At 33.0% G+C, this 27330-nt stretch overlaps 1 protein-coding gene across 1 annotated transcript in view; it reads right to left on the reverse strand.

The window, feature by feature from the left end:
* Positions 1–339: 339 nt before the first annotated feature.
* Positions 340–27330, reverse strand: part of LOC129235168 (protein eyes shut homolog) — a 62367-nt gene continuing 35376 nt past the window's right edge. The window contains exons 14-25 of the mRNA XM_054868857.1: positions 21910–22149; positions 19787–19949; positions 17968–18131; positions 14252–14521; positions 11714–11845; positions 9134–9253; positions 8299–8417; positions 7504–7645; positions 6855–7003; positions 3854–4005; positions 2410–2510; positions 340–731 (exon numbers count right to left, since the gene is read on the reverse strand). Coding sequence (XP_054724832.1) covers positions 574–731; positions 2410–2510; positions 3854–4005; positions 6855–7003; positions 7504–7645; positions 8299–8417; positions 9134–9253; positions 11714–11845; positions 14252–14521; positions 17968–18131; positions 19787–19949; positions 21910–22149 — 1910 coding nt within the window. The 3' untranslated portion in view covers positions 340–573. The remainder of the gene's footprint in view (positions 732–2409; positions 2511–3853; positions 4006–6854; positions 7004–7503; positions 7646–8298; positions 8418–9133; positions 9254–11713; positions 11846–14251; positions 14522–17967; positions 18132–19786; positions 19950–21909; positions 22150–27330) is intronic.

The raw sequence follows: 27330 nt of genomic DNA on the forward strand, positions 1-27330 counted from the left end.
TCTGCAGAAATGAGTTTTGGATTTTGCACAAAAAATAGACATATTGGAATTTGACTTTTTTCCCCCAGTGCTTTATTTTCAGCAGAAACCAAATATGCAAGCTTGTACAAAAAAGCTAAAATACAATAAACGACAAAAAAGAGAAAAATGAAAATTTGCAGTTACTGCCCTTTGTCTTCCCACGGCAGTCATTGAATCGTATATTGAATAAAAGTAATCAGCTGCATTTAATTTTATTTAGCATTGTACTCATAGTGCATCATTTTTTCCCAGTTACACAGTTAAAAACATGCACTTAAAATATGTGCAATCATCATGTAGAATAGATGACCGTGGAATAAACACCAACATGATTTAAATTTTAAACAATAACCGCATTATACTTTACATAAAATATACTACATCCAAACATGATATACTATTTAATTTTAGCACAGCTAATTTTGATATAGAAAATTGAAAAAGTGTATTTTATGATAGAATTTTTAAAATTCTGCAGGCTGAATTTCAAGTTTAAAAATGTTACACAATAACTACGTTTTTAAATTGAAAGAATTCACGAACATTGAATTTTCACATTTTTGAACAAGGTTCAAGATTTTTTCCTTCCTTTATGTCCATTATATTAACATTTTTATTCGATATAAAAATGTCTCTTATACACCCAATGAATGGAGATGAAAAGTACCCTAAGGTTTCCTCCTCAATGTGTAAACCAATAGGAAAGCTTCCTGAAAGGAATAAAATGTACATAAGAACAGACTCATCCAAAATATATTATGCTCTAACATATGAACAAAAATTTTAAAACACAAAATCTACTTGATAATTTCCCTAATTAAAGTCGTAAATAAAACGATATATTTTAATTTATTTTCACAGTTTTTTTAATGACGCATAAGAAAGAGGTCCTGTGCTAAAAAGACATACAGTAAATTCTTAATTGTCAGTGGAACAGGGTGGCACAGCAACCACGGATAAGCTACTTTGCGGATAATCCGCAAAACAGGTAAAAAACGTTACTATTGTATGTAACAGCTTAACAAGATCAATTACACTCGCATACATTTAAACTATAGCTAAAACAACAGGGCATGCAAAAAATTTATGTAGAAACTAAAAAAAGATCACTTCTTATTGCAAACGGATTAGACACATAAGCCTGGATATGTTGCAAATGCATAGCGGAGGGGAATTTTTTCGAATAAGACTAGTCCAGTAACTCGTTTATGAGCGCAAAAAATATAGATCTAAAAATCAGTTCAGTAAGTAGCGTAGATCTAAAGCAGTAAGTAGTGCAAATTTAAAAATCAAGTTTCAACTAGTCAGGTTTTGGCATTGAGCTATAATACTAAGAGGAAAAAGAACTTCTCATTCTTCTGCATTGAAGCTCACGGCCTGAATTACTAGCGAGTAGGCAAAACGTTTGACATAGAAGATGCGGAAAAGACCGTATCTTTTGACATCCCTAACTGAGCAGATCAAGGACTTGTAAAATGCATAGCAAAACACTTTTACAGAATAAAACTTGAGTTTAACTGCGAAAAGAGCAATCATTTTGCCATACTCACTTGAATTGGTTTCGGTGACCATGGAAGGTTTGGCGTCATTCAAAGAGTGGAGGAAGAAAGAAATAGGAATGTTTATAAATATATTTTGCACTTGTATAGTTGAAATGTGTGTATTTATCTACATTTCATTAACCATTGCTAAAAAATACTTACTTAAAAAAAAAATTCTGAAAAGTGCAGATAAGCTGCCGGTGGTTAATCAGAAGTTCACTGTATAGTTATTTTCTTACACCAATAATTGTCAAGCAAATGATTAAGATGCATTGTAGCGGCTGTAAAGAGTGAGACATAGGCAGCTGGTTCCAAAAAAAGAAAAAAAAGGGGGGGGGAGGAGACACGGGAAAGGGGAGGTTAGGAGGGCGTGCAATTATAGCCGACTTTTCTTTTTTTTAAAAAAAATGGGCTCTATTAGTTGATTTTAATGTCATTATTGATAAAATGAACTATTCTAAAAAATATGGGACACTAATTCAAAGATCGGGACAAATGGCTTCCGTAGACCCCTTCCTTCGAATCCAAAGTTCCATTAAAATTTTTTTAAATAAAAATAAAAATATAAAGCATGCATTTGATCAGTCAATTCTTCGATTTTTAAACTTATGAATCAATCAACATTATCATTTTTCAATGGATTGCTTATTTTGAACACAAGAAAGTGAAGGAGCAAGGCTCCTTTACTTCTGTAGGTAAGGGGGTAGTTGCGCCTACTACCCACACTCCATATGAGCTACCTATGAAGTGAGAAATCACTGCATTATATCAGTTCATCACTTTATTTTTCTACTCCACTTTAAAAAATGTTTTCACAAACTAAAAAAAGAAAGAAGAAATGTCTTACCAAAGTAGTAATTTCCATCTGTGTTGAGTTCATAAAATGATCCAGTAACCGTACTAGAATATGTTTCTTCATCAACAGTTAATTTCAAGACTTTATTATTCCTGAACATAAAAAGTTGAAGTTCAAATTAAACTCTATAGAAACAAGGTTTTTGAGAAATACAAAGAGGATGCTTTTGTGTGACAGACATTTAGGAAAAGTATGCAATGCATTTTAAAAATATATTTCTAGCAAGATATTTTTCAAACATCTAAACCTGAGCGCAAAAAATTAATGTCCTGTCAGATTCTGAAACAGTAGTGTATTTTCGCAATGGGGTAGCTAAATTTTTATGGTATGGTGTGGCGGAAGGGTGGTACAGTGAAACCTGTGTAAGTTGACCACTTGTGGTGCACTACTTTAGTGGTCAATGTTACGTTCTGGTTCGAAATGAACATAATAACAAAACACAATGTGGACTGTATAAAAGTTAAATCAACACACTTTATTAGTCGGAGCCACTACTCCTAATAAACTTCTAATAATACATATGAAGCCACTACTTCAAAATAAACAACGCTTGAAGCCACTACTTCATTAGATGCAACAACACTTTTGCAAGAAGAAAGAACACAACACTTATCAAAACTGTTGCCATAAAAAACAATTTAAAAATTAAACTTTTTATGAGGTAACATTTTTTGGAGGAAGTACCAAACAGTCAACATAAGCAGGTGGTCAACTTATAGAGGTTGAATTATATGATAAGATTTGATTCTGTGTCTGAAAATTGCAGTCAACTTAGACAGGTGATCAACTTACAAGGGTGGTCAACTTTACAGGTTTTACTGAACCAGTTGTCTTCTGGTTGTCTCCCTTTGTGTTGAACAACCTGTGTTGGAAGTAAACCATGATCTAGTTCTTTCAATGAATCAATTTTTTTTCAACTAGAAACTAGACATTTTGTTCAAATTGTCAGTCGATGGCTTATTTATTGAAAGGAGAAAGATCCTTTTTGCAAGAAAAGTTGTGTACGAGTCTGGTTAAGTGAGTGTCTGTTTTAATAAAGGGACTTTTAATGGTTTAACCATAGAGAAGAGATGGGAATAAAAGAGACTGTCCGCAATGAGGGGTGCTCATTAAGCAAGATGAGTACGTATAAAAGTGTCTGCTATTATAATAAATTGGTTGCTCAGTACTGTAGTATTACTGTAGTTTTAATTAAGCAATCAACTTCAAACAAGCTTCCTTTTTTTTAACAGCTAAAGTGAATTGCTTAAATCTTCATTTTTTCAGCTAAAACACTTAACTTTTACAACGTTTATCAAAGCTACAGAAAAACTGACATGAAATCTGCATGTAGAATGAGAATGACTCACATATTCACGTTACGACTATTTTGATAATGTTAATGTAACAGTAACAGTAAACAAGAATGAGGAAAAATACAGAGAAAAAATAATACCTCTCTATGCGAACTTGATGCCAAGCTGAACTATCTGGCTGAAGAGTATGGGAAATGATCTCATTTCTGGATAGCCATCCTAAATTCCAAACTACATGCAAATGATTATTAGTCAATCCTATTCCAAGATAATCACCGTCTTCAGAATATATCTGAAAGTTTTAAAAAATTTACTTACAGAAATATACAAATAAAAAATGAACGAAATTTTAATACAACTGGAAAAAAGTTCTTGTATGTTCAATTAATTTCTTTGAAAAATTGTTCATTGTATTTATGAATAACATTTATGAAAATATTTTTGGAACATCAATATTTTTGCTAATAATGTTCAAGTTGTAGGGATTGTAGAAATTGAAGAACAAGTAAAATAACTTTGAAAGAATACAGATTTCCAATTAAAGTATACATTATTTTTATCAAACTGTGTATATATGCTTCAGGATTACAAGGAAGCACTTATTCAATGCACAAGAAGTAAGTACATCCAATAAATGTTGGATGTTTCTGCATCCATGAATTCACTGCTCCTAGTAACCCCAAAACACATATCTGTTGTTTCCTACAAACGTGTGCCTATTTACTTTGCTTTATTTACTTTCAATTTTCAAGCACAGAGGCATTTATTCAATTCTAAACCATATATTTAATTTATTATTATTCTTTCATTTTAAATGGCATTTCAACGTATATAAACCTTTAAAACTATTTTTTACTTGAGCAAGTATTAAACACTTATGAATATTTTAACTAGTATCACAGCAGTAGATTTAAGTTAGTGCCAGGGCCGTGCCGTCCCTATGTGTGAGGTCTTGCGGAGCACGAGGGCGCCAGAGTCAAAAAAGGCGCCGGACTCTGCCAATCAAAAATGCTCTTAATTTGGGGAATATCTTATCAATAGTTAGACAATTGTTAGAAATCATAGACTAATAATAAGAGTAGACCGAGCTTTCTCATTCTTGCTGATGAAGAAAATTGGTTCATAGATGTATCATGTGACTAGTGGAAGGGCTTGGCGAAGATTTTGGCAGCATGGTTGCTAGATGGCAGCATTATCTATAGTTTGGCACTCGACATGTATTTTAAGACAATGTGTTTTCATTAAAAAAAACTTCCAGGTGCAGAGATTGAACTGTTTTTCTTTTAGTTATGCATTATTTTGACATTAGTAATAGTTTTTGATCAGTTTTCGGTAACTTTTATTTTATTTGGAGCTGTCAGCGTTGGCGTGAACGAAATGGCGTAAACGTTTTGCGTCAAGGCAAAAATGTACTAATCGGTATCTTAAATTGAAATTGTAGGTAAAAATCTTACCGTTTGCCGATTCTTTTTAGGCCCTTGCATCTTTAATTGCTTAGAGAGTTATTGAAATTGAATAAAGAAAATGCACAGTACTATCTAAATGAAAAACTCACTATATTAACAAAATTTTTACAACTTAGAATAACAAATTTACAAATAGGATTTCATAAAAGATCATTCTTCCGTGTTCCATCAATTCAATTTATTTTATTTATTGTTGATCGTCTGCTACGATCAACGCCCGCTGTTGCTAGGATATCCACCAGTCACATGGTTTGGTTTATGAGCAGCAGAAGGGTTGCCATAGCTCGGTCTATTCTTATTATTAGTCTATGTTAGAAAGAGAATTTCTACAAACATCTCTACACTTACTTTTGCCCAGGTAACTGAACTTCACGATAATCAACTGATGCTCGTTCGGACCAACGATTCGAGTGAATCGGAAGTGAGTGATCGGATCGGACGCGTGACGTAACGGACTCCCGCCATTGGCTTAGCAGGGAGGCGTCTCTGCCACTTGGTGCATCCTCATTGGTTGCGTGGACGTGAGGGCATTGATGTGAATACTGATGAGGACAGGCTATTTAATAGCGAACGGAGTTGAGATTCTCTCTCTCTTTTTTAAGACTCGTTCGGTGATGTCTGTCCTGTAAAAGGTAGCTAGGGTGGAGCTCGTATTGCTCGGCGGATTGCCGACGATGCTTGGCTGATCGTAGTAATAGATTAGCGAGCCGTATTAGGATGAGCTTAACTAACTTGCTAGTCATATTTAATTAATCTTTTTTTACCTTTAGCTTCAGTTAAGTTTATACAATTATGTTTTCTTTTTCTCACGTGTTAATAAATTTTAGTTATTTTAAAGAAGTCTCTTCATCAGTTATTCACAGAAAGTAGATGAAATGTTAGTTCTTTCACTAACTCTGCAAGAAGTATTAAAGTTAAAAGGTGATATCATTCATCAATGGTATCAAATATCTGCAACTAAAAAAATAAAATTGAATTTTTCATAATATCCAGGACCCGATCAAGCCAAAGTGATGCCCACTCCCTGGCAAAATTTGGTACCCCTCTGACTGGAAAATCTGCACATGTTTCTAAAGAAGGTATTTTTCATCACCCCCCTCCTAAGAAGGTATTTCTGGCTGCGCTAGTGCAAGAGGTCATTGTTTTAAGCTATTCAAACCTCAGGATAATCTTGAAATGAGAAAAATTATTACCAAGGTTGTAGGAAATTGCTGAATAAGGCTGTAGGATCGGACAGCTTACCCGATAGTTAGAGAGCTTTAACAGGGCTATTGATCTTCAATGGGGACCTTATCTATCTCAAGAATGAAGTTTTTTTTAATGTATGGAATCCAACCCCTATTTCCCACCACTTTTAAGGGTTAATTTAAGTGCTTTTGATTTGTGGGGCATTTTCATGGAAGGTAACCTCTGTGTAAAACGAAGGTCTACTATAAATTTCAAACAAACAATTAAAGTTAAACCCAGTACAGAAAGTTTTATAGTATTTAAATGGAAATAATTTTATTAAATAGAGCAGTAACTCAATTATTCAACTATTGATATACATTTTGGCCAAAAGTTTCTGGTTCTTAGCGATTAGGATGGTGAAGATTACATGTGACAAATCAAATTTAAGTTCATGAAAAACTTTAAATAACACACAAATGTAAACAGTAAGATTAAGTATGATTACTTTTCCATTCCACATCAATAATCCTGAGCTTTCATTTGAGGAATAATTGAATGAAATGCTTGTCTTAGTTAGATCCGAGTGTCTGTAAGACATATCTTGGTAGAGTAAGTAGCTTGCACCAGAGAAAAGGGCACTGGACACATTGACACCTAAAACCAAAAACATCTAATTAAAAATAAAGCACAATTTCAAACTCAAACAAGTCAAACAACCTTGAAAAGCTATAGTAATTAAATAATTTGTATTTTAAATGATTATAATTGAGATTCAAAAAGTATATTTAAATATTAACTTCTTGAATTTATTATTTTTTTAAAATCAAATTTAACGAAACTGTTGTTCCCCTGCTTCTGTATTGACCAGTTATTAAGAAGTACTTACAAAAGTTACACTTGGAAACTACTGCCTTGTTTATGCTTTGTTAACAAGGATGGAAATATTTAATTTTTGATAACTTTTTGGAAGTTCATTCAATGAAAAATAAATTAATTTGTACATGGAAAAAAAAAAAAAAAACACACAGGTTGATCAAAAGATGTATATCATAATGCTTGGAAGAAACTGAAAAAATAATTTTTATCTAACATATATACAAATGTAAAGTTGATTGGGAAAAGGTATTTTAATAGTACAAGAAGTTTTTAATTACCAGTTTCACAATGATCTCCTTGCCAACCAATTGAGCACAGGCATTTATATCCAGTATTCCCATGAGGAACACAAGAGGATCCATGCAAACAGCCATGTTGCCAACATTGAGCAGGAACTTCACAAGTCTGACCTCTGAAGCCCTAAAACATTTTTTGAACATACAACTGGGAAAAGACATCCACTTATTACATGCTATTCAGGACAAAATGAAATTCATTTAACTTACACATTGACCTAATACTTGATTTTATAATTATTTTCAAGGTTTAATCTCAAAAATAAATATGAATATTTACAAGCATTCATAAATTATTTTACAAGTTGAAAATTCAATTAAAAATGAAGATGTAAGAACATATAAACTATTAATCTATTGATAACATGATCAGTAAGATTACAATAGTAAAGCAATTACTTAAATAAAAAAGAAATTGTTTCACAAAAAGATTATTACTCATTCTAATCAGCATCATGCGTTTTAATTAAGAAAACTGGAAAATTTACAAAAGCACTAGAAAAATTTCTCTAAATTTGAAAGAAATTAAGAGCTTAGAAAAAAAATACGTGAAGATGAAAAAGAAAAGTTTTGTTTGTAAAAAAATTGGACTGTTTAATTTATATATTAATTTTTTTTTATCTTTGCATATTTTTAACAAACAAATAAAATTTACATGAAAAAAAAGGAGAATAGGAATAGGCATTCTTTCAAGCAACATTTTTATTATTTAAAGTATTATAGAATAAAGAAGGTTTTACATATCTACCTTTAAATTACGAGGCTTAAATTATTTACCTCTTGGCACTGACAGAAGAAACCATCTTCTTTTGGAATGCATTCACCATGGTTTTTACAGCTATTATAACCACAAGAAGTACCATCACAATCTTCAAGGTTTCGACCACTAACAGCATCTAAAGAATAATTGTTCGGTTACAAAAAATATCAAAAGAGAGAGAGAGAAACTAGCTGAATCGTGCAAAACATGCACACTTTAAACTTATATCCCTGCTGTAAAAACACCTGATGTAAAAATCAACATATTCAGCAAGTAGAAAATTGCAGGACTCAATAATGAACAAACTAACTGAGATAATTTAAAAATGCATATTTTTTAGCTCTAACAATGAACAAACTAATTGAGATAATGACATAAAAATGCATATTTTTCAGTTCTGTGTGATTAATGGGCATATGAAGTTTGTGTGTAAATATTATACACAAAGTACTTGGTTTTAAAAAAGCAAAGAGCAATCCAGCTGCATTTTTATCGCCTAAGGTTTAATATGCAAAGTGCTTTCTTCAAAAATCTTTTGGTATAAAAAAAAGCAGACCACTCGAACACAGATTCGATCCTTGTTCCATTCAAGCGGAATGCTCTACCGACTGAGCTACCAACATGGCCAGTAGTACTGCAAGCGAAAGCTCGCAATTTAACTGAAAAAACCCATTCCGTTGTTTTCTTTTTTTGAAAATAGGCAAAATATCACCTGTTTTTTTTCTTTTTTTTTTTTCTTTTTGTCAAAAAGCAGGGTGGAAAAACTTTTAAAAATGACACTTTTTCGCATATATTTGCACTTTATTCCCTGAATTTTAGGAACATTAAAGTCAATTGTAAATTAGTGCTCACCATGAGAATTGAGCTCTATTAAGTGAGAGTTTACAGACAGCAGCCGAATGCAACCTTTGAAGTAACTAGGCACAGTTTCAACAGCTTCCTTGGGAAGTGCAGACAAATCAGGAACTCCACCTAAATTAATTGGAAAAAGAAAGATACATGAAACTAATTGATTGACATAAGCAACGAACATATGTGGAACTGTCTCTTCTGTATTAGTTTAGGAAATAGGAATGTAGTCGTTTAAATTTTTGCCATGCAGTAAATTCCAATCATCATTGGTATGGATTACTTGAGGTTTTCCACACATTCAAAAAAAGAAGGTAAGGATTAACTGTATGTAGATAAATGCACCCATTTTAACAACTTAACAAGTACAAAATCTATTTTCAGACATTCCTTTTTTTTCTTCCCCCTCCCTTCCACTGATATTGGTGACCTTCCAAGGTCACCAAAACCTGACTGCCTGATTTTTAGATCTACACCACTAACCCACATACAGTGGCTCCCAAAAGTGTTCGTACACCTTGAAATTGTGTAGTAAAACCAAAATAATGCAAAACTGAGTTTGAATATGGAATCCAATTTTTTTTCACACCATTCCTATTTCATTCTGAATAAAACCCAGTAGTTTTTTTTTTCTTCAAAATATTGCCAGATTTTATTTTTGAAATTTGTCAAAAAACGAAGAGACAGAAAAAATACGCCACAAAAGTCATAGTACACTGAAATAGTTTCGAATAAATTCATGATTAAAATTATCATTTGTGGTTTTTTTGTTATTTTTGCATTGTAATGACACTGTAAAGTCATTTGCCTTTAATTTTTTGTTTATTTACTCCCTAATATTCTGCTCATTATTTTAAAATGGCAGGTATGCGTAGAAAACAACAAACATGGTTCGAAATTTGATTATTTTTCCTTCACAGTAGCCATAAATTGATTTGAAATGTCTCTAAATTAGTTAATTTATACAATTTTATAGTGAAGTGCTTGACAAAATGCTTTAAAGACAAGAATAAGATCGCAAACAAGGTAAGAAAAGGTCAACTGGTAAAGTTAACAAAGCTTGATCGGAGGTTTACAGTTAAAATAATTATGCAAAATACACATTTGAGTGCTGAAAAAGTTTCTGCAGAATTGAATGAAACATTTTACGTTTAATTTTCACTTAAAATTGTTCGCCAAGTTCCCTGATTAGCTGGCTTAAAGGGGACCTCTTTTCGCAGAAAATTTCTTGTTCGTGCGAAAAACAGAAAAGCTTACGCTTTCCGTCGTAAAACCAATGATAAATAAGCTAAAAACGTTTTGAAACAACGTCTTACTTATAGATGAAAATAAATTCAATATTTTGGTTTAAATAGTTGTATAATTGTCAGAAGAAAAAAAAAAAAAGAGGAATTCAATCTTAAGTACTTAGTTGGACCAGTTAATCAGGACGGTGAAGGTGTTCTTGTGTGAGGGTGCATAACAGTATCAGAACTTGGTAGCTAGGAATTTTTTGATGAAATAATGAATCATGCTGTTCATTTAAAAATTTTAAAAACAATTTTATACGATTATCGCAAAATTTGGTAATCAGAAACAACTTTGTTTTCTATCATGGTAATGATAAGAAATACATGTTTGCGTTTGGTTCCTCAAAAATTGTCCTTAAACTTAAAAATATCTCATCAATCGCCAGATTTAAACTTAATGGAACATATTTGGAGATATCTGGTGGCTAGATTACGAAAATACACCATTGAAACAAAAAGTGAACTAGAAACAGTAAGACTCAAAGTGCGGCTGAACACTTATTCAGAAATTGCATAAAAAAAAGAAAGAAAAAACAGTGAAATCTATTCCCAGACGCTTAAAAGCTGTTGTTGATACTGCATGATGTTCTACTAAATAATAATTTTGTAAAAAGTTAGATTATTTACTAATTTTTTGACATTTTTTCAAAGTGTACGAAGACTTTTGTGAGATAAAATTTCCGACAATTTTTGGTTTTTAAAAAATTAAGTTTTAATGTTTCATTAAAAATTTTCGTGTAGTTTTGTTCAAAATTGATCATAGATCTTATAACTAAATACCTACTCCGAAATATTAATTCTAACCAGCGCATTGGGGCTTATTTCATTGAAAGTCATAGGTGTACGAACACTTTTGGGAGCCACTGTAAATGAGAGACCAGACCGGTCTTGTTCTAAAAAATTAACCTCTCCTCCCCTACACGTTTTTGTTGTAACCTAACTTGCTTTGTTTCAGTTAATCAGTTTTATGATTTGCTGGAGTATGTGTTCAATATGTTTGCAATAATAATCCTTTTTTAGCTGGCACATACATTTTTTACAGGCAGGTATTGTTTTTAGCTATAGCTTTAATGTATTAGAATGTTAATTATTTTTTAAAGCTTTTGCAAACATTAGTTTCTTTTTTCAGATATTTTGAGAATTTTGCTTTTCTGGGGTTACTGTGCCACCCTATTCCATGGATAATTAGGAGTTTACTGTAGAGTTTGTAGATCTGTATTAATTTTCATTCTTCATAAATGTTCCGAATGACAGAAAATTAACAAAAATCTATGTCTTATAAAATAGTAAATACCAAGGTAAAAATCAGTGCTAACGTCTAAACTCTCCATTCCAGGAGGAGAAATTGATGTTACTTCCTCATCATTTTCCAGCTTTAAGTAGGCAGCTCTTCTATATCTGCCAAATTCTATTGTTTGCCATGAATCTGCAACAGAGACAATAAACAGACCTATCAGAACAAATGAGTGATAAAAAAGAAAGAAGTTTAGGTACTTTAAATAAAACACAGCAGAGTTTTAGTAGCATTTGCATTTTTTACTAAGTTTAGATTAAATTTTTGAGTAAATCCAAGTTATTGATTCAACACAATATATAGCACAGGATGTGCAATGAATTTCCTAACAGCCAATTGCTGATTGTTTCTTACCAGATGTAAGAGATTATTTTGCCTTACAAAAACCTATGCATAATTAATCCAACTACCATTTAAATCTTTGAATACACAATAGGAATATTTATAGAAAACAGTAGAAAAATCAATTAGTCTTCTTCTTCTTCTTCTTGCTTATCTCTCTGTTCTGAATCAGATCAGATCCATGAGGTTGTTCGCCTTAATCAACTTCAAGACAGAAGCAGGTCTCTTCAGTAGATCCTCGCGTACCAAACCAACACAAAAAATCAGATGTTGTGCAGTGGCCTCTTCAGTATGACATTTGGTGCAAATTGGGAAAGTCCTATTACCATGGGAAAATCTGAGGGTTTTTAGATGACCTGTGCTCAGGCGAGCCAAAGCAGTTTGATCTCTCCTGTCACCCTCAAATCCAAGGGAAGCACCAGGACCCTCGCAAAAATACCATGGATGCTCAGGAGGACGTCTCCAAGAGCTGTTTATAGTAGCCTTACATCTGGGGTATAGTTCAAGGTACGTCAGAGGATCCCCAGTATTCTGAGTCATAGTAGAGCCCTCTTTCGCCAGTCCGTCCGAAATATCGTTATATCTCAAATTCACATAAGATGGAATCCATTGTAAATGGAGGTCACAAGAACTGGACAGACTCTTGAGTTTTTTAACAATTCTTATTCCCTTTTGATCTGCAATGATTCTCCAATTTTGCAAGAATTGGATTGAACTGCGGCTGTCTGATAGGATCCATGTCTCTCTAGGGAAACGTTGCTCAGCAATATAATCCAGGGTCATGTCAATGGCGATCAATTCGGATCAAAACACGGAGCAGTAATCAGTGTTTCTACGTTTAAGAGATATTTCTTCATCTCCAGACTTAACAACTCCAAATCCAGTGTTCCCTTCAATTCTGCTGCCGTCTGTGTAAATCAGAACAGCCTCAGTAGGAATGCTATTAATCACTTCTAAAGCAACCTGTCTTAAGTATTCAGGATGTTTGAGTTGTCTTATTTGTGCGGCTAAATAACTCTGTATGAAAATAAACCAATTAGTATAATGTTTTAATAAATAAAATCTTCAGTCCCTAGTGGGAAAACTTGCCTAATTTATTTTTTAATGACCCAGGTAGTAGTAGAGATCCTGACAAATTTCGAATGCTGAGATTCAACTTTATTTAAAGTCTGAAACCAAAAAAAAAAAAAAAAATCTGTTTTATTTCTCAAAATGCAAGGAATTATCAGCTTAGTATCTAGTTACACAATGCTAAATGTTTTGGAATATCCAGAAGAAATTTAGGAATGTTTTACTCCCTCAACTTTCATCATTTCATAGATATGGCAAAACTAAACTGCTAACACTACATTGCACTCCAGGTCCCTTGTACCTACCACTGCATGTGGTTTAGCCGCTTTGAAGACAACTGATTTTTTTTTTAAATTTATTATTTAATCCGGACCAAAAGCAGAGCAACTCTTCATCCAGCACCCTCAAGGGTATTGATTTGGAGTGGGGAATGGAGGACCTAATGAGTACAATAGATTTAAAGTGCAATGGACATAATTAGCACACACGGAAGATTTTCAACTGGTTAGAATCCAAACCATGACTTTCCAGTTACGAGTCTAACGCATTACCGACCAGGCCACCATGGCTACTAACTGTTAACTTAATCTAGTTCAGCGGTAGGCAATCCGCCGATCTCAAACCCATTTTCAGTCTATGGGGACAACATTCTGGACCATGTTTTTTGTCAGAGTACCATTAATAACCCTTATGTTCTGGGGAAAAAATTAGACAAAACTTCTTAAGCAAAAGTTGGAAAAGTCACATTTTTTTTCTTTCATTCAAAAATTCTTTTTGTGTTTGAAAAATGTCCACAAAAATTACTATGGATTTACAAATAAAATGATATGGATGTCTAACAGATTTTAAAAGTAGGAAAATGGGAACTTTTTGAACGGGATTTTATTCTGTTCAGGGAGGATCAGGTCCTCTACCCCCTCCCGAAAGTCAACCTTAGTGTTTGCCCAAAACTTGGAAGGTAGATCAGCAGTTAATTTAGGTTGACCATCGCTGATCTATGTCATTGTTCTTGCCTTCTTACTGAAATATTTTTTTATCTGTTAATAACTAAAGTATCAAACTAAATTTTCCAAAAGTTTAGTACCAAGACTATCACACGGAAATTGCAGCAAAGTAACTACCTACTTTTTTCTACCTTTTGGAAAGAACTAAGGATGACAGTAGCACTAGGATCCATTCCAAGGTTGAACCTGAGTTGCACATATCCCGATGAAATGGACAAAGATATGAAGTCTCGACTGAGTTCATTCAGGTGCTGAGCAGCGTAAAAAAGCAATCCCTCCTCAGAAAGAGGTTTGAAGCTCATAATAACATCCATACTATGGCGTATGTTCATCATGTATGTTGAAAGGTATGAGCTGTGACCATCAAACAGAGGATCGCTGACTGAAATATCTGTAAAGAAAGTGAATACTTCAATGATGGGAGTAGACCATGTGAGTATCTAACTTACTACAAAAAAAAAAAAGGCAACAAAATTTCAGCTTAGATTCAAAAGTAGAAGTGTTTATTTTCTAAAAAATGCTTGGGAATTATTAAATTCAGTCTCAGGAAAACACTATGACAAGATAACTAGTTTAAAACTACTACATTTACACCCCTACTGCTTGGAAAGAGCAAGAAAGGCAGAATTCTCGATATGGGAATTTTTTTAGAAGGGTGAACATGTGAAAATTCCAAATTCACAAAAAAAAAAAAAAAAAAAAAAAAAAACCCTCAAAGCAATATTCCTACAAGAAATTAAAATGCAATCTTAACGTTAATATTTTAGAATAGAAGCAATAAGTAGTAAAATATGCACTGAGGCAGTGATAAGACAAGGGATGAAAGTGCCAAAGTTGGGAGATAACCAATGGTAGACAAACCTCTTATCTGTTTTGAGGCAAGAGATTGTACTAGTAACTCTAGTAGGTGCTGGTATGCAGCATGATTTAGAAAATCTTTCCAATGAAAGTCTACTTCAGACCAGAGTTTGAAACGCACTTTACTCAAAACTTGAAAATGTCCACTTACATCTCTTTGCTTCTCACTGCCTTAATTGTGAATACAAAACTCTTTATAAAAACTGCTACCTTGAAAACGACCCTTTACAATAATCACAACCACAAAAATGAATGATTCACACACAAGTACAAAAGTTGTATTATATTTTATTTTTAGGCTTTCCCAAATGTTTATTTTTAACTTCCTTGCTTTTGATCTAAAAAGGAATCTAAAAACGATCAGGTTTTTAGAAATACAGTGAATCACCGTTTACACGTTTCTCTTTTATACGTTTTTATCAATTACACGTTTTTTAAATTGGTCCCTGCAGAGTCTAATACACATTAACGTAGACCTTTTATACGTTTTTTTCATACTGTCCCTTCAAAAACGTATAAATGGTGCTTCATTGTATCTGGATTTTCTTAGTCCTGTTTTTCAAGGTACATTTCGATTTACAAAGTATTTGTACTATATCACAAATTCGCATTTAAATTTAATTTTGAGACATCAACATCAGTGCAAAAAAAAAAAAAAAATTAATTTGAATTTTGACATCTGGAATTCAAATTATGCTTTTCGCAATCACAAGTGTGTGTGTGTATGTAGGCATGTGTGTTTGTGTCTGTGTGCAGGTATGAGTGTGTGGGTAGTTGTGTGTATGAGTGTTTGTGTGCGTGGGGGGGGGGGGAGAATGTGTGTGTGTGCAGGCATACGTGTGTGTGTATGTGTAGGTGTATGTATGTGTGTGCGAATGTGTTTGTACGTGCGTGTATGTATGCGTGTAAGTGTAGGATATTGACGCAACCAGGAGGCGGTTTTCGCTAGAGGAGCAGCAACGTGAGGAGCCGGTCGACGGTGATGCTGCAGAGGGTGCTGGCGGGAAAATAAAATGATAGCACATGAAAACAGTCAAGTAAAAGCAATAAACAATCCTGATTGCTCAAAAAAAAAAAAAAAAATTTGAATTTTGACATTTTGAATTCAAATTATGTTTTTCGCAATCACGAGTGTGTGTGTATGTATGTAGGCATGTGTGTATGGGTAGTTGTGCATATGTGTGTTTGTGTGTGTGTATGTGTAGGTGTCTGTATTTATGCATGTGTGTGTAGGTGTCTGTATGTATGCGTGTGTGTATGTGTTTGTGTGTGTAGGTGTATATATGTAAATATGTGTGTGTAGGTGTGTATGTATATGTGTGTGTGTGTAGGTGTGTGTGTGTATGCGTGTGTGTGTAGGATATGGACGCAACCTCGAGACGGCTTTCGCTAGAGGAGCAGCATCGTGAGGAGCCGGTCGAAAGTGATGCTGCAGAGGGTGGTGGTGGGAAAATAAACTGATAGCACATCAAAACAGTCAAATGAAAGCAATAAGCAATCCTGATTGCTCAAAAAATCAAAACATTTACTTTTAAAATTTAATGAATAGGTTTTTACTCAGCAAAGTTTTAAATTGCTAACTGTAGAGTAGTAAGAAAAGACAAAATAGGATAAATAAATGCAAAATTAATAACAATTATACATACACTCATTTGCAAAAAAACGGCAGACATGTATTTCAGTGTTACAAGGAACCCCCTTTTCAATGCAAAACATTGTGAGTATATGGAAGACAGTTGAGAACAGTTTTTGCCCAACTTCAATGCAAGGAAAAATTTTGCTGGATGTTTTGTTGAAAGATGTGGGTCTATGCCTTGTATTTATTTTTCTGCACCAAAGTATTTATTTATTTCTTATAAAACTGAATATTCAATGGAAATTCACATGATTAAAACATTAATGTATTGAAATTACAAAAATTGCAAAATTATGGCACACACAAGTTTTGGCGTTAGAAGTAGCCCTTTTTTTCGATGCATTAGATGTTAGCTAAAGGATGAAAAAACATTAAAGAGTCTTTTGCTAGAAATTTTTTTAAATCTATAAACTCGCTTTCCTCAGCATAGCAAAAGGTATTCCTTGTCACCCTGAAACACAAGTTGCCAAAATTTGCAATTCCAAAGATTTATTTACATTTCTTTTATCAATTAATTTTCAGCACAAACAGGGGTGGATACAGACTGCCAATTAAGGGTCATGCTGACGATTGACCTCCTTACGAGCAAACCCAAGGTTTTGAGTGCGAAAAAATTCTGAAAAAGGTTGGATGTCAATAAAAAGTACCAAATCGGCCAGGAGAAATGCACTTAAAGGGGCAAATGCGGAACAATTATATTCATAAGCAACGGAAAAAAAGTAGTATTTCAAATGTTTACTTTTTAAATTTTTTAACAAATTGAAAAGATTACTACAATGTTTTACATTTTATTCATAACTAGTGCTACCCTCACGGCTTTGCCCGTAGTAGAAAGTTAAAAAGGTCACTCGGTTTGCCTGTATATTTACAAATAATGGATGATGAATTTTTCGCCAGTATGCTATGTTAATTTGCTCATCCATGTTATGATTATTTGCTTGCTCATGTTTTGGTAATTTGCTTGGCAAAATGCGCTTAAAATTGAAATAGAAAATGAACAAAATCGAATTTTTGAAAAATCGCTTGGAGGTGCTTAGCTTACTAATTCTGGGCCAAATTTTATGAAAATTGGTCACACGGTCTAGGGGCTATGCGCATAACAGAGATCCAGACATCCAGAGGCACAGACTTTCAGCTTTATTATTAGTAGAGAAGTGTTAGAACGCAAAGAGGATTCATAATAGCGTGAACGATTTAGGGTGGATCATGACCCCCATGACCCGTCTCCTGTATCGGCCCCTTAGCACAAAGGTATTGTATTATTTCTTATCATATAAGGTTTACGTAAAATTCATTTGAGATCTGACAACTACTCATTTAACTCGTTAAATAATTCTACTTACTTTTTTCACAATATTTTCCACTCCTTCCAAGTGGGCAATCGCAACGATATCCCTCATTCAATGGAACACACAATGATACACTATGGCACTTGTGATTTTCAGCAGAGCAAGGTGTTTCTTTCTGAGTACATAAAGCACCGACCCAGCCACTTGCACACTTACATCTGAAAAAATTGTGCTTTGTTTAACCCTAATAGGTTTGAATTATATTAGATTAGACCTCTTTTGATAATGAGAAACAGTATACTACACTATGCAAAACAATTTGCTGGAATTAAAAGCAAGAAATATTGGAAGCAAAAGAAAAGTTTGAATATGAATTTAAATACACTTAAAACTTTTTTGATAAAATGTTTTAAGACTCATATGAATACAATATGTCACAAATTTCAAATCAAATAAAAACTTCAACAAGGTGAAAATCTGGAAGGTAATCAAGATAGAAAAAAAAAATAGTGGTGGTGGGGGGGGGGGGGGGCTACGTGAAGGAAAACTAACTTTAAAAAAAAATTGTGATAAGAATATGCCACTTGGTAAGAATGTTGTTTATGACTGTACAATGAATTTAAAATGCAGAGGCACTCATAAAAACAATTTTAATGCAAAATGGTGGCGTTTTTCAAAAAGGCTATCCATGATACAGGTTTTTTAATATAAATCATACAAAAGTGGTCTTGTAACTGAATTATATATGTTTCAGATGAAGGATTTCGTTTTTTATGTTAAAAGGTACATGTTAATTTTGATGCTTTTAAAAAAATAATTACATTATCTACAAGACAGACTAGAAGCAATATACAAGGTCTGTTAGAAAAGTATCCAACCTTTGGCCGAAGAAAAGAAAACTGGCAAACCTGGAGCATTGGAAACCTAACAACCCTCACCCCTGAAACTTTATTCTCCCAGTGGTGCTGCTATTGTTAGAAACACTCCAAGAAGGCCCGTTTTGGAATGAAGTACAACTCGGCTGTCATTGCAAACATAATGTCCTCTCTCATTTGAAATCTCGCTCCTTTCAATCCTCTTTTGAGTTCAAACAGCAAGAAGTTGCCGGGGGACATATCAGAAGAGCAAGAAGCCTTTTGAACTACAAGAGTCTGGTTTTTTGCCAAAATGTCTGAATCAAGTGCAAGAAATGTGCAAGGAACTTGTCTTTGAAACCTGTCTGCATCTTCCGAATGGTTTCTACTCGACTGTCACTTAGTTCCAAGCAAAATTTGATGTAGTAGCGCTGCTCTAGTCGTTTTGTCATTTTCCTTGACATTCAAAAAAAAAAAAAAAAACATAATGAAACTCAACACATTTCCTCAGTCAAATGCTGTTTCTCGGAGACTAACTCAAAAATTCAGATAATTTATGTCTTGACTTATATAGGAAAACTATTTTCAAGGGATAAGACTTTTCTCCAACAACTCCCTAGCTTTTCTTCTCCTAACAAGGAATCATGGGGTTGGCCAGGTAAAGACAGACCACATGGCACTCACAAGATATGATAGGCAGCTCTAACAATGCCTTACCTCAATGTGATTTCTCTAAAAGAAGGAATGTATGAACAGATTGATTGGATAGCAATTAGAATCATGACCAGCCTTGTAGCCAGTTCGAGATATAACATATTGAAGATAAAGATTTGAAAACAGTAAACCTGTAGCCAATGACTTGCTTAGCAAACACAAATAATCTGTAATAGCATTTAAACTTAATTACAAATTTTCTTTTTAAAATTTGAAACAACTAAACAGCTATGCTTCACCTCAAGAAAACGAAAAGAGTATGAAGAATTTTTAACATTTAGTCACAAAATCTGAGTTTTACTCACTGGAAGGTAGAGCCCACATCTATACATGTTCCTCCATTAGCACAGCGAATAAGCTGACACTCCGTCATGCTGCATTGTTGAATATTACGGCCATCAACAATTGGCTGAATTGCTCTGAAGATAGCACCTGGACTGTTTCTTAATTCTGCACCAAACAAACAGCCTAGAAAATCCAAACAGAAAAAAAAAACAATATCATTAGACACATACATTGTATCAAGGTTTCTTTGAAATAAAAAAATAGTTTAAAAAACTAAAAAAAAAACACGCTTTCGTAGCAAAATGAACTAAAAGGTGAAAAATAATCTTTGGATGATAGTAGTTGACCAAACACTTAATTTTAATGTAATACAAAAAAGCGTGGGGGGCTTCTTATCAGTTGTCTTGAATTTCTTCCATTTGTTGTCCAAGCAAAAATGTAAATAGACAGCACCCCACGCTTTTTTTTTGTATCACATTAAAATTAAGTGATTGGTCAACTACTATCATCCAAAGATTATTTTTCACCTTTTAGTTCATTTTGCTACGAAAGCGTGTTTTTTTTAGTTTTTTAAGCTATTATTTTATTTTTCTGTCTTTTAGTCTTATGTTGGAGAATTATCAGGCGACGAAATTTTTTATAAAACGAGTGCGAGGTAATATCTTAAAGTTAAGCCAAGGGCACCCCGATGGGAAGCTACTGTGAGTCATTGATGTATGTTTGCGGAAATCATATTTATATTACTTTGAAAATTTGAGATGCATTTGAATAAAAGTTTTGTTCAACAATGGTCTGATCAGCAATGAATTTCCAATTGAAGGCTCACCTAAATTTTGGCATGAAATTAGTTAAAAACAATTATATTTTATGTTCTAATTACCTTGGAACATTGGAACAATTTTGTCTGATGCAGAAAAATTAAAGGTTTTTATACATATTTTTAAATAATTTTTGCAAGCATTTTTTAATGCATTTTTTAAAATTTTTCCTTTTTCATTGTTGGATTTATGCCAAAATATTGATTAAAATTGGAGGAAACTAACAATTAAAAGAATTAATTAATTAATTAATTTAATTATACAATATTGCATTGTCATTGGGTCTGAGGTCGCGTGCCAAATTTCAAAAGAATCCGATCGCAGGAAGTGGCTGAAAATTGAGCTGCAAGATTCCGTTACAAGATACATACATACATACAGGTAAAGCTTATAAAAGCATGTTAAAAAAAAAGCAATTTTTGTTGTTGCTCAAGCATGCAATTTATCTGCCACTTCATTGATTTAAATTGAATACAGGGGTACACGTTTCCCCAAGATGTATGGTGCATGCGCTTTTAAATGCTACAGAGAACTCCTCAAAAAGAGACTAAGATCCCTTAAAACACAACCTAAAAATTTCAATACAGGCTGTGCCATGACTCCTCTGTGGGAACCCCAGTTGTGAGAGGATTTAAAATTTTTTACTAATGTGTTTACAGAAAATAACTAGAATAAAATCAACATGGAAAACAATGATTTGAAAAATCAAATCAGCAATTGTTTATGCAACAGTTTTTTTATGTTTCATGAGAAGGGACCCTTCAGAAAAATAGCTGACCTATTAACCAATATAATCAATACAATAATTAAGTATGAAATTACAGTGAAGCACCGTTTATACGTTTCTGAAGGGACTGTATGAAAAATGCGTACAGATGAAAAAAACATATAGCAGGATACATTAATATGTATTAAAACTTTGCGGGGACCAATTTAAAAAAATGTATAAATGATAAAAGCGTATAAAAGAGAAACGTATAAACGGTGCTTCACTGTACTTATAAGTATGTGTTCATTATACTTCAGTTTGAAATCAGCATAGTTTTAGAGTTAAAGAAACTATAAGGATCAGTGCACTCAGGTGTAACTATTTTCTTATTACTACTACTATTTTCTAAATGGTAAATAGTGTGGTATGAAGCTTTTCTGGAAGCAAACATGATTCTGAGTAGCTCAATACATCATTAAACTTTTCTCTGCTGATGAAGGGCTAATGATTTTCCGGTATGTTTCATTCTGTTCTTAAATATCATGTTACCCCTGAAATATGTACAGATGAAGCGAAAAGCTGCATTTGAATCTCTAGATAAAAGCAAAGGACATACCTTCAAATCCTTTTAATCCTCTAAGTTCTTCAGGTAAGAGTGTAAAGTTATAACTTGGATGTCCTCCTATGTAAAGTGCAGATGGTGTATTAAGAGCAGTTAATCTACCAGAAGCTAGACCAACCACCTTAGTTTGAGAATCTACTTCCATCCAGCAATAGCGGCGGTGTCGACCAATCAAAACTGAATGCACAGGTATACTTGTGTTTAAAATGTGAGCACTTTTAAGGGTACGTGTACCTGTGAAAAGACAATAGAATTAAATGTTTTTTATTCTAAAAATACCAGATTGATCACATAATTATTTTTTCATTTTCCCTTATAACAAGCCTTGCTATAGTTATAAAAGATTTCGTGATTAATTTCAGCAAGCAGGTAGTAAGTAGTCATGTTTGTTTAATTTAAAACAAAATTACCAAACATTTTGAAACTAATAAAGAGATTATTTAAGATGTTTAAATGCGTGATGAATAATTTTCAAGAATATTAAATCAAATATCCATTTTGAGCATCAAGAGAAAAAAAATATGAAAATTGAAGCATTGTTAGAACAGGAGAAAGATTTAACCCAGAATAAAATACCAGGTGCATATATATCAATTCCTTTTCATGGCTGAAAAATAAAATTCGGATTTTGGCAATTTAAGTTAGAGTTGAGTATTCCTATTATTTGACAGTATATTTCTAAATTTATCTTGATTGAGCTCTAGTTGTCATTTCAGTTTTTTATTTTCCAAATTTCATTAATCTACTACAGTGAAACCCCTCTATTTCGGACACTAACGGGACAAACTTTTTTGTCCGTAAGAGAGGGGTGTCCGCTTTACAGAGGTTTTTTTAATTTAATTAACTTTAGTTATTTGTTTATGTTTTTTGAAATCTTAAATGAAATATGTGTGAATTCTACTCTTTCATATGCATAGATTTTTTTTAATTTACTAGTTTTTACCAACATATACATAATAAACAATTATTTTATCAGGTTAAATTCAAATATTACAGTTTTGCACACTCAAAGAGATTTAAATAACAGGTTCGCATAAAAATTACATACCTAATTTGTACTTTTAAAAAATTGTTCGATTGATGTCTGTTGATATGTTTTGATCGATGAAAGTCTTTCATTTTCGAAATGTATCTTAAGTTCTTGTACCAAGTCTAGTCCTTTAGGATCGTTGTGTTTAATTGAAAATTCCCTGAGTCCATCTAATACGCTTAAAGCTTCGTTAACATTTTTAATTGTTTTAACGTCTTCTTTTACGGACAGTTCATCTTCATCGTCATCCTCAACTGTATGATCTTCGTTAATTTCGCGCACTATGCTTGCAATTTCTGTTTCGCTTTCTTCAGTGAAAACTTGGTCGTCGATGGGAGCATAGTCTTCAGTGGTCACATTTGTGAACCCTGCTTGTTGCATTAACCACTGCAAATCGGATCCATCATTGTCACAATCAACTTCGTTGTCAATTTCCTCTGTGGCAGATCCTTTTTTGAATCCAACGCGATTAAAGCAACTTACTATTGTTTCTTTTTTAACTTCCTTCCATGCGTGCTTAACCCAGCTGATTGCATCTAACACATCAATTGTTTTGGACAATTCGCTACTTGTTTTAGTTTCTTCCATTTTATTGATTAAATGCTTCATAACTAGTTGTCTGTATTGAATTTTAAATGCTTGAATTATCCCAGCATCCATAGGTTGGCATTTCGATGTTGTGTTTGCTGGCAAGAAGACTATTTCTATATTTTTCAAGTGAAAGTCTTTGGGATGGGAGGGTGCGTTGTCCATAAAAATAACAATATGCCTTTTTTCTCTCCCCAACTTCTTATCAAAAGTTACAAGCCAATCAGATATGACACTGGTTGTCATCCACGCTCTTCTATTTGAATACCAGTCTACAGGTAATTTTTTTATATCCAGTCCTTTAAAACACCGAGGTCTGGCTGCTTTTCCGATGACAACTGGTTTTAATTTTGTACCATCCATGCTGGCACCCAACAAAACTGTTAAGCGTTCTTTGGAGATTTTGCCACCAGAGCAGTTTTCTTTCCGTAAAGTTAAGGTTTTATCTGGCAGAGCTCTATAAAACAAACCGGTCTCATCAATGTTATAAATGTCACATGGCTCGTAATTTTCAATCAAACTAGGCACTTTCTCAAACCATTTCTCGCAAACGCCAGCATCCACATCCATGGATTCACCACATATTTTTTTAAAAACGATATCATGTCTCGTTCGAAAACGATCTAACCATCCATTGGAAGCTTTGAAATTTTCTATACCCATTTCAGTAGCTGCTTCTTTTGCCTTTTCTTGTAAAATAGGGCCAGAAATCGGAATATTTTTGCTGCTTGCGGACACAAACCATTTAAACACAATTTCATCCACTGCAAGGGCATTACTTTTAGGAAAATCTTTTTTCTTCTCTTGGTTTCCATTTATGAACCATTCTTTCTTAAACTTCTCTTTTCCTTTTAATATACAGCAAATTTGTGTGCGTCCCACACCAAACTTTTCAGCAATGTTCCGTATTCCAATTTTATTTTTTTCTGCGAAATCTATAACTTCAATTTTTTCTTTAAGAGAAAGAGTACGACGCTGACGATGAGTATTCAGAGCCATTTCAATGAGAACGATGAAACAACTGAATGCTTTTACCCTTAAGTTTACTTTATGATATTGCATTGGCTTTACTTTTACTCTCTATAAAATATTTTTGTTAGATGGCGCGTCAACTCGGCTCCAATTAGACACAACACGCCTGCTTGTTAGTCATCTGAAAAGGAACAAGGCAACGGGGGAAGGTGGGGGTATACAGACAGAAACTTGCAGAATAATCATTTTCTCTTTTCTTTTCTTTTTGACGATTCGATGATGTTTTTTGGAATGAAAAATGCATTTCGGTGTCAAGCTGAAAATTTTTTGCTGCGCAGTAGATGCAAAGTAAAATGTCAAAGAAATATTTTTTTTATCTCCGTATAAGCTGGTCGACTTTGCATTAAATGAAGCCTTTCAATGGAGTAGCTATTTAATTCTCAAGTTTTAAATACTGTCCGCAAAAAAGGATATATCAATGTAAATGACTTCGAAAAGGGTGTCCGTGTCCGTATTTGAGGGTGTCCGTACGAGAGAGGTTCCTTATACATTAGGTTTAATGTCTCTCTGCCAGGGAATTAAAAACTGTCCGCATAAGAGGGGTGTCCGCATTAAAGGGGTGTCCGTTAGGAGGGGTTTCACTGTATACTGTTTTGACAGTTTGAACTTCAACTGTTTTGCTTTGACAATTTGAATACTTTTGGAATGGATTTTAAAAACGGGCTGTTTTAATTTATGCTTGTGACTGGCCTATCTGCTACACTATTCTTCAATCACCTAAGCTGTAGCATTTTGAATAGATTTTGCTAACCCCACATTTCTATGGGTAAGCCAAGAAAGGTAATATAAACTAACATCACTTTGAGATCTTTTAGAAAGCTTTTTATAATTGGAATCAAGTCAAGTTGGTGGATAGTCTCTATCAATTTTCACACCTCTAATCTGCCCACTTTGATTCCATTAATGAAAAGCTTTCTAAGATCAAGAATTCGGTTGCTTTACCAATCTTTCCTTCTATTAGTTTTCAGGTCACTAAGATTCTTAAACGTTTCCAATTTTAGGTTGTGTTTTCTCCAATTAATAAACTTCCGTTCTCGTCTCTTAAGGATTCTATTGATCCTCTTAATTGTTGTGAATTTATAAATTTGATTGCATTTGCGGTCTTGCCTATATAAGACAGACCTGCTGTTGCTTGAAATTTTGCTTAAAAGAGCTTAAAAATTATGTGAAAAAAAAAACCAATTTAACCGGGGGACTCAAATTACTCCTATAAACCTTATAAAAGTATATAGAAGTGCCTAAATTCGTCATATCTTGAATTTTGGGAGTCTTTCCACATTCTGGTCTAATCTAGTAAACAATCTAAAATCCATTCTGTATTTTTCTGCAGTTTGGCATCCATTCATTTAATTGGTAGGCTTTTTGCTCTCTTCTTTGAGTTCCTATGTTTTTTTCTTTTGTGTTGCAGGTGTTGATTATTATGTCTTCATTAATGACTTTTTATCCGTCTTTCTCTTTCCGTTTCTTGCTTTATTTTGTACATGTTGTTCGCCGTTTTGTTGTTTTTCCTAAATTTTTCTGTTTTCCTTCATTATGTTTATTCTACCTTTTGCTAAGTTTGACATCTAATTCATTACAAAAAAATTTCTAACATAAAATTTATTGCTACTTTATTGATCAGCGGTTTTATTTGGACAGCAAAATCAGGGTGGCGACAGGAACTGTGAAAAAAAGTTCCCCGACTTTTCCCTGATTAAGTTCATCAAATTTCCCTGATTTACGTTACCAATGATAATGGTTTTCTTTCTTTGCTCTACTTGAAATCCATTGTATGATTGTATAAAATGCAGTATTTTAAACGTTTTAAGTTGTATAAAGATATATTTTTAAAAATGCTACATTTTTTAATAAAATGGTTTAAAAAAAACATATTAAGCCATTTTTTTGGAAGGGGGGGGGAACCCTAAAAAACAGTATATTAAATTTTTCTACATGGAAAGATTATAGAAAATTAAAAAAAAAATACTTACTTCCAGATACCACTTAGCATAAGAATTTTAAGAAACTATTAAAATTACTCTTAAAAACATATGTGTATTTATGATAAAACTAAAAAGTAATTGAAATTATTTAGAACTAAGTTTTCAAACAGTATAATAATTGTTGCAAGAATAACAAGTAATAGGGAAATAATAGAAGTTATGTAGTTATTCTTATATAACTAATTGATATATTTATGCAGAACCGATGAAACCATTTACATCCATCCATAGGGAGCTTTCCTCTAATCAATAACATAGGTTTTAATGAATGAATACAGCATTTTTTAACAATAAAAAAATAAAGATATTTACTTAAGTACACAAGTTAACTATTTCAAATGATTTCAGTATGTAACGAAAAAAAATCTTAGATTGCTTTTGTGACAAACAACTTTGAAATGCAAGAAAAAAAAAGAAAAAAAAAGCAATTAGTTAATTTTAAAATATATAAAAGAAGAATATAACTTGGTTATAAAATTAAAGAATCACTTAAGTCTGAAGAAAAGAAAACCTTTATAATTTGCGGTAAGTTTTTTTTTAATTGAAGGTTCAATTCTAGCAATTAAATTAAAAACGCAAAGAAGTAATAACTTTTAAGCTTTTATAATATTAATTCAAAAACCAAAGATTTCTTCTTGAAATCGTGATTACAGTACGCTAATTACTTCAAAACAATGGAATAAAGGCAAAGGAGCTAAGGCATTAATGAAAGCTTCCTCTTTGCATGTATGGTTGTTTATTTTACGTAGCATTGAAAGCGTAAAAGGAAATTTCAAGCTAGGT

Source organism: Uloborus diversus, chromosome 2, assembly GCF_026930045.1.
Source record: "Uloborus diversus isolate 005 chromosome 2, Udiv.v.3.1, whole genome shotgun sequence".
NCBI lineage: Eukaryota > Metazoa > Arthropoda > Arachnida > Araneae > Uloboridae > Uloborus > Uloborus diversus.